Source organism: Carcharodon carcharias, chromosome 4 (genome assembly GCF_017639515.1).
Source record: "Carcharodon carcharias isolate sCarCar2 chromosome 4, sCarCar2.pri, whole genome shotgun sequence".
NCBI classification, from domain to species: domain Eukaryota; kingdom Metazoa; phylum Chordata; class Chondrichthyes; order Lamniformes; family Lamnidae; genus Carcharodon; species Carcharodon carcharias.
In genome coordinates, this window is record NC_054470.1 from 56,452,324 (window position 1) to 56,465,982 (window position 13,659).

At 39.3% G+C, this 13,659-nt stretch overlaps 1 protein-coding gene across 8 annotated transcripts in view; it reads left to right on the forward strand.

Annotated features, from left to right (window-relative positions):
- Window positions 1-765: 765 nt before the first annotated feature.
- Window positions 766-13,659, forward strand: part of elavl2 (ELAV like neuron-specific RNA binding protein 2) — a 77,360-nt gene continuing 64,466 nt past the window's right edge. For 4 of the 8 annotated variants that reach the window (XM_041186163.1, XM_041186165.1, XM_041186167.1 and 1 more), the window contains exons 1-2: window positions 766-837; window positions 5,293-5,548. In XM_041186163.1, coding sequence (XP_041042097.1) covers window positions 766-837; window positions 5,293-5,548 — 328 coding nt within the window. Of the gene's footprint in view, window positions 838-4,225; window positions 4,241-5,292; window positions 5,549-13,659 lie in introns of those variants that run through there. The other 4 variants (XM_041186164.1, XM_041186166.1, XM_041186170.1 and 1 more) reach the window with 3 other exon arrangements.

Sequence of the window (13,659 nt, forward strand, 5' to 3'; positions counted from 1 at the left end):
CTTCCTGGAAGGCTAGAGTAGATGGTTAGTGTTTACTGTGAAAATGTAAAGGCATAAATGGCTGTGCAACAAACTAGTTCACTTAGTTTGTTACCCTCGAGCTTCATCCATCTTCCCCCAAAAATGACAGTATATGTAGTGCCTGAGTTGGTCTGTTACGAGGTGGGGGGTGCTTTCTGTAGTAGCCATATGCCTCCTTTCTAGAAGTTCACTGACTCAGGTTCCACATTGAACCCTGTGTATGTGAAATGTTTTTTTAGAATGTTCAGATGGTCATTTATGTGATAAATGCTGAAAGCCTACCATTAAAAAAAATCTATCTGTAAGGCTAAGCTTAAAACTATAATTGTAGGGGCATGTGTAAATATCTTTACAATTAGACTTATTTAGACACTGCTGAAACACACTTGCACATCACCTAAGTTGATTTGTCCTAGTGGAAATACAATATTGTGTCTTACAATTTTGTATGTAGTTTTTAATGTATTGATTTAAAAATTGCAGAGCCTGGCTGCAATTTTGTCAATATCCCTCCACATCAGTAGCTGATTCATTACACTAACTTGTGCATGGGGAATTCTCATCTGTATGTAATTATTTTAGAACGAGATTAGATTGGAATTGCCTCATTGTCTTGAGCCCAAACTGCATGGACATGCTCTGAATATACATAAGGCATTGTAAACTGATTTGTTGCATTATCTTGTTAATCTAACATACGGTACTCTTTTGTGTCCATATTGCAGACGGCAACTCCAAACTAACATGGCAGTCAGACTGTGTGATGTGGCTACTCTGCTTAGAAGTGGTTCGTGGCCTGCAGAGCCTTGGACTGGGGTCTGTGGGACTTTTCTTTAAATTCAGTAGTGACTTAAGATATATTTATCTTTTATTGAGGCCATACCAAAAACCTATAATGCATCTTGTTGTCATGGGTCCTGTAGTCTTGCAAAAATGTAATTGGTTCAGAAACATTTATGGTTCTTTGGAACAGCATGAGACTTTATTTACAAAAAACTAGCTCTATGTAAAGTGAAGCCAATGCAACTATTTTTGGTATGGTCTGATTAGAGCTTGTATAATAACAGTATTTGTTGAAAGTGGATTTGTTGTATTATGTCTGCTGTAGTAGTGGTGCACATGTTTAACTGCTGTTAACCTCTAGATTGAGTTGCCAATTGCATTTGAGTGAAATTTTCATCTTGAGTTTAAAATCATTTGCTACGCCTCCATATTTATAACACTGAATCTGAATTGTTTTAAAGTTCAGGTGTATGTGGTGACTCAAATGCAAATTTCCTTAAGTGAAATGTAGTGATCATTTTAAAAATTCAGAGAAAATGGCCTGTTGGTTAGAAAGAGATTGCTTCTGTAGAGTGCATAGGTTAATGCAGCTGTTCAATGGAATTCTGGCCTAATGCTATTTCTGCCACCTGCAAGCCAAAATAGATCTATAACCTGTCATTACAAATGTCTTAAATATTTGAGTAAGCATTGCAGTAAATGTCTAGCTTGCTGCCCCTTTTCTTGCAAGTGCTATGCACTTGTTTTTTAACAAGCTTTTTTGCTTTTGTAATTCTGTGACAGCAAATGTTCTAAATATGTGATGGCTGTGCCTAAGATTAGTTCTAGTGTTTGATATTTTTCCACTTTGCTTGGGTAACAAGTTTCAAGCTGGTAGTAACTTATGTTCTGTGCAATATGGGAATACTAGTTGAACAGAATTTAATCATTAAACAAACCTCAATTTGCATCTACCTTGTATGTCTGGAAAGATGCATTGAAATAGGTATTTGTGCAATGCCTAAACTAAATAAATGGATGTATTTGTGTGAAACTATTTCAATATTTTTAGTTGAAATTCTTAACTTTATTACATTGAATATTTACTCTGCTTTCTCCTAATTTCAGCTCCAGCATCATTATACCTTGACCACTACTAAATTCATCAGGTCTAAATTATTTTGGGACTCCAACTTCATTCAGAGCTCAACACCATGTCATTGCCAAATTCCATTTTTTTTTTTTTGTTTTTGTTTCATTGTCTTAAAACATCATATGCTACTGATGCATTTTTCTTAGTAATTTCAACACTACTTCTGTATTTTACATTGTGTTCCTGCATTCTGTAGAAAATTCCAGTGCAATGCATCTAGCATTATTCTTGATAGGGTTTAATAGAATGGAAGGCTGGAGGATTAGATGGTGTAAATCTACATCTGAAACACACAATTTGTTTCTGCATGATAACTGGAGTGCTATTTAAAGGCATCTTCCATTGTAGAAGATGGCCCAAAGAGGCAAGTATCTGCATTGATCAACTTGCAGTCATCAGAAAAAGCAAATAATTCCTTTACCTAAATAGTTTTCACAATTTAACCATTGCAAATGATTGCTGTCATTTTGTGCAGAAATTGTCCTTCTGCCAGTACAAACAATTGATGGCCTTATCCCTGTGTCTTAAAAATGCTGAAACCTTTTGAACATCCAGCTTCCTTGTAGCAAAAGTATTTGAATTTGGAGAGGAAAAAGTAATCATGCTGATGATGTAGAGCTTCACCTGGGTGTTCATATCTTGATTAATTGTCACATCCCAAACAGATTTTCTATTGAGACATTTGTTCAAATTTGTTGATCTGTGCCAAATGTGAATTTGTAAATATTAGTTTGCTTTTAAGTTGCACTTTGTCTTGTGTGGTAGGATGGTACATTTTAATGACTGCAGTTAAAGAATACAATTTTAACAACATTTTTGGCTTTGGAGGTGTGGAAGGAGAACGGGAAAGAGATGTTACCAGACTTTAAATAGGAGAATACTGCCCAGAGTAGTCAGTTTCTGCCCACTGAGTAGTGTTAAAGAACTATTGGTACTTGGTCATGTAGTAAATATTGTGGATAAAGATTTTGGCTAAAAGGTACCAACATGAATTCATATATATGTATTTTTTCATAAGAGATTTTTGACACTTGAGGCATTTGGTTCAATAATTTATAACCAGTTAAGTTTTTTTTATAGAAGGAAAAACTATACCACTCTTAAACTGCAGTTTACTTTTAAATATTACCTTAGAGCACTGAGTGTAAATTAACAGCAGTAAATGCTATATTTTTTTCTAGTTTAGCTTAATGTGTGCAGAATACGGGACTAACCTTGATTTTAAAATAAGTACAGCAAGTGATGCTGTATTTAATCAAGTTATGTATGTCCCAGACAATTTTCTGCAAAACTATAGTTACTAAGATGTTTTCTTAAACTTTTATTTATAATGGGGTTTGTCATCAGAAAGTACTATTTATAGCTTACAGTAAAGCAATACACAGCAATGTTTCACCACCAGATGGCATTGGTCTAGTAGCTGTGGATATGCATGACTATTCATGTATGGTTTCAGCAATCCTGCAGTGTAGTTAGTGTGAGTCATTTGTACGCATATCTATCTAACTTTGAATGAACTAAGAATTTGAAACTTAATTGACTTGTAAAACTATTTTCAACAGTAATATTTATCAAACGTTGAAGATTATGGCTATTCAAATAACCTAGACTTGGTAACCCCTAAAGTAATAAACTCAGTTACAAAAAAAGCTTGTGAATTTTCAAATCTATGGAAGACTGATCTTAAGATGTCACACACAGCATTCTTTATGGAGATGTAACTTTTGAATTTCAATCCTTGCTTGCATTCTTGTAGCTGTGCATTAGGATTTGCTTAGAGCTTTTAACGTTTGGGTTTATGAATTGGAAGCTATTTTTGGAATAGTTGAAATTCTGCACTGATTTACAGGTTATTGTTACTCTGGTCGTAAATGCATGCTTAAAAGATGTGCCCTATCCATGACTGATGTAGCTATTCACCAAGATGCAATTTCTCAAATATCTTGAACAGGAATTTGCCATTCAGCTAGATGATAGCTGATTTGTACCTCTACTCCATTTAGCTGCTTATTCCTAACAAAACATCTATTGATCTTGGTCTTAAATTTCAGATGACCTGAGATTGTCCTTTGGTGGCGGTGGGTGGGGGGGAGGGGGAGTTTCACTACCAAATGTGATAAAGTAGTAAAAAATAAAAACAAAAAACTACGGATGCTGGAAATCCAAAACAAAAACAGAATTACCTGGAAAAACTCAGCAGGTCTGGCAGCATCGGCGGAGAAGAAAAAAGTTGACGTTTCGAGTCCTCATGACCCTTCAACAGAACTTCATCAGTTCTGTTGAAGGGTCATGAGGACTCGAAACGTCAACTTTTTTCTTCTCCGCCAATGCTGCCAGACCTGTTGAGTTTTTCCAGGTAACTCTGATAAAGGAGTACTTGATTTCACTATTGAAAGCCCTTGGTCCAATTTTTGAATTACGTGCCTTGCTATTGATTTCCCCCAATAAAAGAATTGGTTTGTTTGTTTTTGAATCCATCAATTATGTTAAATACTTTTGATTAGACCAAAGGAATGTAAACTACATTTAAGCAACGTGTCCTCGATTTAACTCCTGGTCCCCAAATCAAGTAATTGAATAATCTGTCCTGTACATCCTTCAAGGTCAATCGCCCTGTGATGTGCCCAGAACTAAATGTAGTTCTCCAAGGCTCTAAGATTGAAGCATAACTTACTCCTCATTTCTTCCAGCTCCCTTGAGATGAAGATATATTATATTAGCCTTTATTGGTTTACTTTTTGTACCTGTATATTAGCTTTTTTTTGTGTAACTAGACATCCAGTTTTTTGTTTCGCATCATTAAGAAAATTCACCTTTCTTTGAATCAAGACCTCACAAGCTCCCCACATATTTGCCCATTCACTGAATTTGGCTGTGTCCCTCTAACTTCCTGTGCTCATCTGCAACTTAAATGTCCAACTCTGAACAGTAGGAAACCTAAGGCCCCAAGTACAGATCCATGGGGAATACTACTTGACACATTCTGCCAATTTGTATGTACCCTTCATTTCCATTGAAGAAATTTTCAATGCATGTTGCAAGAAATATCAATGCTTTTAGAAGCTCATCAATTGGCCTGTGCATAGTGGTGGAATATAGTAATTACAAATACTAGATTTGTGACAAATGTGTTGAACTCAATTGTATCAGAACAGAAACAAGTACTTTTCTTTGTGATAGCATTCCAAGCCACATGTGATCTGTAAGTCAAGAGCAGGCTTAAATTCTAGGTTTTCAAATTATAAATGTGATTTTTCATTTCTGAAAGATAATTTAACCATGGTCTTGGGGCTATGTTAAATGAGTTGCTTAAATGAGTTCAAAAAGGTAACGTTGACTTATCTATCTTTATATAGCAGGTAATTGCTGCCATGGAAACACAACTGTCCAATGGTCCAACCTGTAATAACACGACAAATGGCCCTTCAAACACCAACACTGGCACAAACAACTGTTCATCACCTGTTGACAGTAACACCATGCCAGAGGACAGCAAAACCAACTTAATAGTCAACTACTTGCCTCAAAACATGACACAAGAGGAGCTCAAAAGCCTGTTTGGCAGCATTGGTGAAATAGAATCCTGCAAACTAGTACGGGACAAAATAACAGGTATCTTAGCACCTTAGAGTTGTATGTTCTGTTTGCTTCAGTACTTTAGTTTTTTTAAATAGCTACATTTGCAGAACTTCCAGTACAGACAGTTCTCTACAGCGCAGCCCCAGGTATTTGGATGCATATTTGTCTGAAGCTCTTGACATTACTTGCCAATTGTAGTATCTAAATTGTTCAGAGGCTTTTGTTCCATTTGAATATTAGCTCACTTGTATGTTACTGGTTTTCATTAGCTTCTACAAGCTAAGATTACAAAACTGCAAGATGCTACTTGAAGTAATTTACAATAACGGAGATTTATTACATACCTAATGTCACATGAAGGTATAATGGTTCATGGTTATATAATAGTGACGGGCATGGGAAGCAGTCATTTGGAAAAGCTATCCAATTAATTCCTTTCATCTGCACTTTTTCTATGGCCCTGAAATCTGCAAAAGCACTTGATTTCTTTTTGAATAAGTTATTGATTCTACTTCCTTCAACCTTTCAGCATTTTGCCTCTGGTTCTTTTGCCAATTATCTACCTTCTGTGTCTTTCAATTACCAACCTGGCTATTCACTCTATCTAAACTCTTTGTAATTTTAAGCATCTCTATTAAATCTCCTCCCCTGAATCATCTCTGGTCTAAGGTTAACAACCTCAGTCTCTCTAGCCTCTGTACACAGCTCAAGTGTGTCTCATCGCTGGCACCATTCGAGTAAATCTCCTCTGCAGCCTTTACACATGGAGCCCAGAATTGGGCACACTCTCTAGGTGGAGCCTAACCAATAATTTTTAGGATGTTTAGCATAATTTCCTTGTTTCTGTACTGTTAGACCTTTTTATAATGCCAAGGATCACGGTTGGTTTTTAATAGCTGTCTCCATTTATCCTGCCACCTTTTGAAAGTTTGTGTACCTTCTAGTTTACATTGCTGCTCCTCATTCTTCCTACTGAAATGCATCACTTCACACTTCTGTTAAATTACATCTGCCATGTTTCTGCCTTCACTAGTCTGTATTTCTGAAGCTTGTTAGGATCCTCCTTGTTCTGACTACATTTCCAATTTTTATCATCTGCATTGTGGGCCTTCACACCTTTTATGGATCTAACACCAGGATATCCCTTTATGCATCTTGCCTGTGTTTTGGGTTATTTTATTCCTGTCTTGTTCGATGGTTTCATTTGTAAGGATTGTAGCTCATTCATATTTTGCATTTTCTAATCTGAAATGTTACTTGTAGAAATTAAGTACTAGTGATGAGTGCCAGTGTCCCCTTTTATACCCCCCACCCCGCCTCATCCTTCTGATCTATTTAGAACCATAGAACACAGCACAGAAAACAGGCCATTCGGCCTTTCTAGTCTGTGCCGAAATATTATTCTGCTAGTCCCATTGACCTGCACCTAGTCCATAACCCTCCAGACCTCTCCCATCCATGTATCTATCCAATTTATTCTTAAAACTTAAGAGTGAGCCTGCATTTACCATGTCAGATGGTAGCTCGTTCCACACTCACCACTCTGAGTGAAGAAGTTCCCCCTAAACCTTTCCCCTTTCACCCTTTGGTGAAGTTTATTGTTGTCATCAATTCTGACAGCTCATGCCTGAAATGTTACTTTTTTAAACTTTGATCTTGATTGACTAGCCTTATTTTCTGCATTTTTTTTGTTTCATAATTCCACTTGCACCTTTTTCGTTTCTGTCTTCTAACACTGACACAGGTGATAACTGCAAGAATCATTTGCTATAACAAATAATTGCTTATCAAAATAAATTTCAACAGGAAAAGACTGCTTAAATTTAATATCAAAAGATCTGTGAACTCTTCTAGCCTAGTTGAAGAAGCCTGAATGCATCTCAGTTGATATAACTACATTTCAGCTGCTGTGAATGCTGATGGTGACATTCACATAATATACAAGTATAGAGTGCAAAAGGAGGCCGTTCAACATAGTAAGTTTCAGCTCTTTTTGGTAGAGCAATCCAAAACTAGCCCCAGCGCTTTCTTAATTTTTAACCTAGTTTCAAATAGCCATAGACCTTTCTCAAAATTCAGTTTAAGATTTCACATCATACTGATTCCTGGATGTAAAGTGGCTGCTCCAAAATTTAAAAAAAATTTCCTTTGCAGTCCAGTGTCCACTGAGCACACGTCTGGTCTTCTGCTTCCCGTGGGTGAAAGTGTTCCTGGGGCTTTCGAAAGCGTTTGATGAAGTTACCTGACATTGGGGAAAATCAAAATTTTAAGCACTACACAGTAGAAAATTTACTGAGATTTTCCTCTAGATACCAGTGCTAGGTCTATATTTAGAACAAAACGGAGGTAGACTTGTTTGATCTTGCAAGAGAGGCCATGTGGTACAGAATGCATTAAGTAGAGTTGTGTGCAGCACAAACTGACTATTCAATCTGACTTCATCTCTTTTCAGAGGAGAGAATTTGGGGCAAGGTGGTAGTTCCAGAACTACTTGTTAAAGCAGGCCCATACCTAGATCCTATTTCCTTGTTTCACTTTGGCAACAACTTCCAGACGTTTTTGTCTCCATTAGGACAGGAAACAAGTCCCTGATTGGAGCAAGATGTCCAGTTGCTAATGCAGCTCCCACAGTGTAGGGATTCTTCCAGTGGCTTCATTTGGACAGGGTTGTGCCACATGATATTGATTTTCTCTGAATTTTAAATTATTTTTCACATGAAGGCCAGTAATATGAATGTTCACTAGGCAAAGAATTTGGTAATTCTGTAGCACATTACAAATCAATGTGGTTGATTTGAACAATTGTACTGATTTGTGCAAATGTGGAATGGATAGATAAATTAATTTTAATGTGCTAAAATATGGAAAAATGGCTTCAGGAAAAACTGCCCCATCTACAGAAACTTTTTCCTCTTGAATGTGAAGCAGACTAAAATTGTTCTGGCACAAGCCACAAATTCCATGACAATGTGAACTGAGTTTTGGGGTTTAGCTGGTTGGGTTTGCTGCAACAAAATTGTAATGTCTGGTGTCTAAAACTAACTGTAAATTTCACATTAAATGTAAATCACAATGCAGAAGAGACCCTTCAGCCCATCAAGCCTGCACTGACACGTGAGAAACACCTGACCTACCTACCTACCTAATCCCATTTACCAGCATTTGCCCCGTAGCCTTGAATGTTATGCCGTGCTAAGTGCTCATCCAGGTACTTTTTAAAGGATGTGAGGCAACCCACCTCCATCACCCTGCCAGGCAGTGCTTTCCAGACTGTCACCGTCCTCTGGGTAAAAAAGCTTTTCCTCACCACCCCCCCCAAAAAAACCTCCTGTCCCTCACCTTGAACTAATGTCCCTTCGTGACTGACCCTTCAACTAAGGGGAACAGCTGCTCCCTGTCCGTGCCCCTCATAATCTTGTACACCTTGATCAGGTTGCCCCTCCAGTCTTCTCTGCTCCAACAAAAACAAACCAAGTCTTTCTAACCTCTCTTCATAACTTAAATGCTTCATCCCAGGCAATGTCCTGGTGAATCTCCTCTGCACCCTCTTCAGTGCAATCACATCCTTCCTATAATGTAGCGACCAGAACTGCACACAGTTACTCCAGCTGTGGCCTCACCAAGGTTCTATACAACTCAACATGACCTCCCTACTTTTGTAATCTGTGTCTCGATTGATAAAGGCAAGTGTCCCATATGCCTTTTTCACTACCCCACTAACATGCCCCTCTGCCTTCAGAGATCTACAGACACACACACCAAGCTCCCTTTGTTCCTCAGAATGTCCTAGTGTCATGCTGTTCATTGAATACTTTATTGTCAAATTACTCCTTCCAAAGTGTATCACCTCACTCTTTTCAGGGTTAAATTCCATCTGCCACTTATCTGCAGTCTAACTTCCTGTAGCCCAAGACACTCACCCTCACTGTTAACCACCCGGCCAATCTTTGTGTCATCTGCAAACTTACTAATCCTACCCCACCCCCATAGTCATCTATGTGGTTTATATAAATGACAAATAATAGGGGACCCAGCACAGATCCCTGTGGTATGCCACTGGACACTGGCTTCCAGTCACTGAAGCATCCTTCTGTCATCACCCTCCGTCTCCTACAACTAAGCCATCTGGTGTAACAAAACAATATATACCAAATTTATCTTACTCAAAAGTCAAATTTCTCAGGCTTGTCAATTATTCTTTATCAGCAGTTTAGTGGTGTAACAATCAAATGCCCCGGAGGAAAGTGCACCCAAACACTAGGGATTATGAATAGTTCCTCCTGATACCTTATAGCTAAGATCGCTAAATGTGATCATGCACTTCTTTTAAAGGCAGTAAATTGTAATTTTTTCATGCCATTTTGGATGTATAATGCTATTGATTGTGGAAGGAGAGGCTAGCATATTTAGAGTTGTAAAGTCTGAGGTCCTGGGGAGTGGTTGTGATAGTGTACTCCGTACCACTTAAGACATCATCAGTGGTTGAACGTTTCTGTCAGCACCATAAACAGATACAAAACTGCATATTGTTTAACCTGAGCTGCTGAGTGGTGAAATGAACTAAAACCAAAATGATAGTTGGTTTGAATATTTCAGTTTGGCTCTGTTTTGACTACATGTGCAGCAGGTATGCCTTTGCCTTATAATGATCTAGCCATGGATTTTGACCAGTTGACTTAACACTTCCCATTACCAGGCATGTAGTCTGTTCAGGTTTGGGCTTGTGCTAAATCTTTGGTGTCCTGCAGTTCTCATAGTTGCCTATTTTGGAGCATGTAGGGCAACATAGTTAGCAATTAGGAAGTTGTATTTATATAGCACCTTAGTCCTCCTGGAATATCTTTTTATAGCACATCACAACTATTTGAATGGCTTATGAAGTGCAGTTACTAAAGAAATTCAGCCAATCTGCATAGCAAAAAAGTCCCACAAGTAGCTAATGGGATTACTCTGCATACTGAATTAAGGGAGAACTGATCACACAGCAAGAGAACTCCTCTAAATTATACAATGGAATCTCTTGTCACTTGGAGATGGTGCCATAGTTTAACATGATCTGAAAAATGGAACTTCGACAATGGGTTATCTAGTGTTCCTGGGGATTCTAAAGATTTGATAAAGGTGTCTGATATTACTGCCTCATCTTTTCATTTTGTGGAAACCACAGATTTTAAACATTAAATTGTAGAAAACTTAGATCTCGCACTAGTATCTGGAGAAAAATCTATCTGTATTCTGAGCTCTGTGTACTCAAGTTCCTATTGTAGTGCTTGCATTTGTAGCTATCACAGGGCTACCAATTCTGCTAAGCTTTTTTATTCATTTACAGGATGTGGGCGTTGCTGGCTAGGCCAGCATTTATTCCCCATTCCTAGTTGCCCTTGAGAAGGTGGTGGTAAGCTGTTTTCTTGAACTGCTGCAGTCCCTGTGGCATAGGTACACCCACAGTATTGTTAGGGAGGGAACTGCAGGATTTTGACCCAGTGACAGTGAAGGAATGATGTATTTCCAAGTTGGCATGGTGAGTGGCTTGGAGGGGAATTTCCAGGTGGTGGTGTTCCCATGCATTTGCTGCCCTTGCCCTTCTAGATGGTAGTTGTCATGGGTTTGGAAGATGCTGTCTAAGGAGCTTTGGTGAGTTCCTACAGTGCATCTTGGAGATGATACACACTGCTGTGTATTGGTGTTGGAGGGAGTGAATGTTCGTGGAAGAGGTGTCAATCAAGTGGGCTGCTTTGTCCTGTATTCCATCACACTCCTGACCTGTTCCTTGTAGATGGTGGACAGCCTTTGGGGAGTCTGGGAGGTGAGTTACTTGCTGCAGGATTCCTAGTCTCTGACCTGCTCTTGTAGCCACAGAATTTATATGGCTAGTCTAGTTCAGTTTTTTTGTCAGTGACCCCCAGGATGTTGATAGTGGGGGATTCAGCGATGGAAATGCCATTGATCATCAAGGGGCGATGGTTAGATTCTGTCTTGTTGGAGATGGTCATTGCCTGGCACTTATGTGGTGCAAATGTTAATTGCCACTAGTCAGCCCGATCCTGAATATTGTCCAGGCTTTGCTGCATTTGGACATGGACTGCTTCAGTATCTGAGGAGCCAGGAATGTTGCTGAACATTGTGCAATCATCAGCGAACATCCCCACTTCTGACCTTACCAAGTCTTCTAGCTGCCTTTCCCCAATGAAAATAGTCCTAACTTCTCCAATTGATCTTCATAACTGAAATGAAGAAACAAAAGGTTGTGTCCAAATGAGGTGTGAATGCTTAAAACTATTTGAATGCACCAGGAAGGGATTTAAAAAAAAAAAAATACAACGAAGGCAGAGGTCATGATCTGATATTGTTCTGTATTGAGTCCAAAAGGCAGTAGAGTGCCGAGATAAGGTGCTGTTCCTTGAACTTGCTCGAATGCAGTATCAGACCAGGGACAGGGAGCAAATGGAGAACTAAAATGACAACTAACCAGAGGCTTGGTCATGCTTGCAAACTGAATGGAGGTGTTCCGCAAAGCAGTTGTCTGTATGTTTTGGTCTCCCTCAGTGTGGAGGAGACCACACCGTGAGCAGGGAATACAGTATACTAAATTTTAAAAGTGCAAGTTCACCTGGAAAATGTGTTTGGAGCCTTGGATTGGGCGGGTGGGGGGGGCATGTTAGGGGTGACTGAGGAGTGGATTAGGGTGCTGTAAATGAAACAGTCCCTTCATTTAGAATGCTGAAAGGGGAGGGGGAGATGTGTTTGGTGGTTGCATCACACTGGAGCTGGCAGAAATGGTGGAGGATGATCTGTTGAATATGGAGGCTGGCAGGGTGGAAGATGAGGGCAAGTGGGACCCTATCATGGTTGAGAGGGAGGGGAAGGGTGAGAGCAGAAGTGCATGCAGTGGATTGTGCGCTGGAAGATCAAGTGTCAATCCTTGGCTGAGGAAAAAGGAAGACCTATCAGAAGTGCTGATGTAGAAGGTTGCATCAGCAGAGCAGATGTGATAAAATTGGGGAAAATAGAATGGAGTCCTTACAGGAAGTAAGGTGTGAAGAAATATAGTCCAGGTATCTGTGGGAGTCTGTAGGTTTGTAGTGAACATTTCTAGGTTTTGTAGAAGAGAAGTTGAAGGGAAGTGTCAGAAATGGACCAGGTGTGGGAAGGGTGGAAAATGAAAACAAAAGTAAATGCAATTTTCCGGTTCATGGTGAGAGCAGGAGGTGGCACCAGTATGGTTATCAAGTACTGGAAAAAGAGATGAAGGAAGTGGAGCATGAATAGGGCTAGAATAACGAATGTTCCACCTTCCCCACAAAAAGAGCAGATATAACTCAGACCCATGTGGGTACCCATAGCAGCATTTTATTTGGAGGAAGTGAACAGTGTTGAAGGATTGAAGTTGTTCGGAGATCTAGCTTAGCCAGGCAGAGGAGGAGGTTGGTGGTGGGGGAGGACTGGTTGGGCATGGAAGAAATGGTGAGGGGATGGAGGTGTAGAGGGATCGGATGTTCATAGTGAAGGCTAGGCTGATGCCCGTAGTGAAGAGGACCTTTCCAAACTGATTGTGTTTTCCAGCATTTGCAGTGGTTTGCTTTTGCATTAACATCCTTGTGAATTGGTCCTACCCTTTATTATCAACATCTTTCCTATATTGGAGAACTTCTGATTGCCACTTTAGTTTACCATGGGACTCCCTAGTCAGGAACCTCCTATCCATTCCCACTTAAACTGGCTGTACCTGTTCTGATGCTCAGTTGTAAATATTGTGGTACTGCTCCAACAGTGTGTGAGGACATTGGCATGTTGCAGTAGCCCAGAATTGGAAAGATTTTCTTTTTATCATATACTCATGTGCAGTAACCAGTGCAATTGTCAGTAGGTGTCACCTGTAGGATGTACTTGAGGTCTTACTGATCTTCAATTCGTTGGAACATTTGTCTTCAGTTCTTTCTTTGAACTAACAAATAGGCTATGTTCTTACCTTCCTCTCTCCCCGCCACCCCTCTACTTTTTTTCTCTCACTTCCCTCTCTGCAAAGACACATCTTGGACAAGATTTTGCAGGTACAGCTGAATAAATATGCACCATAAGCTTGAAAGCAGCGCTTAGCCTAGATTTTCTAATTAATACCAGTGGTAACACATTTAAAATAAATG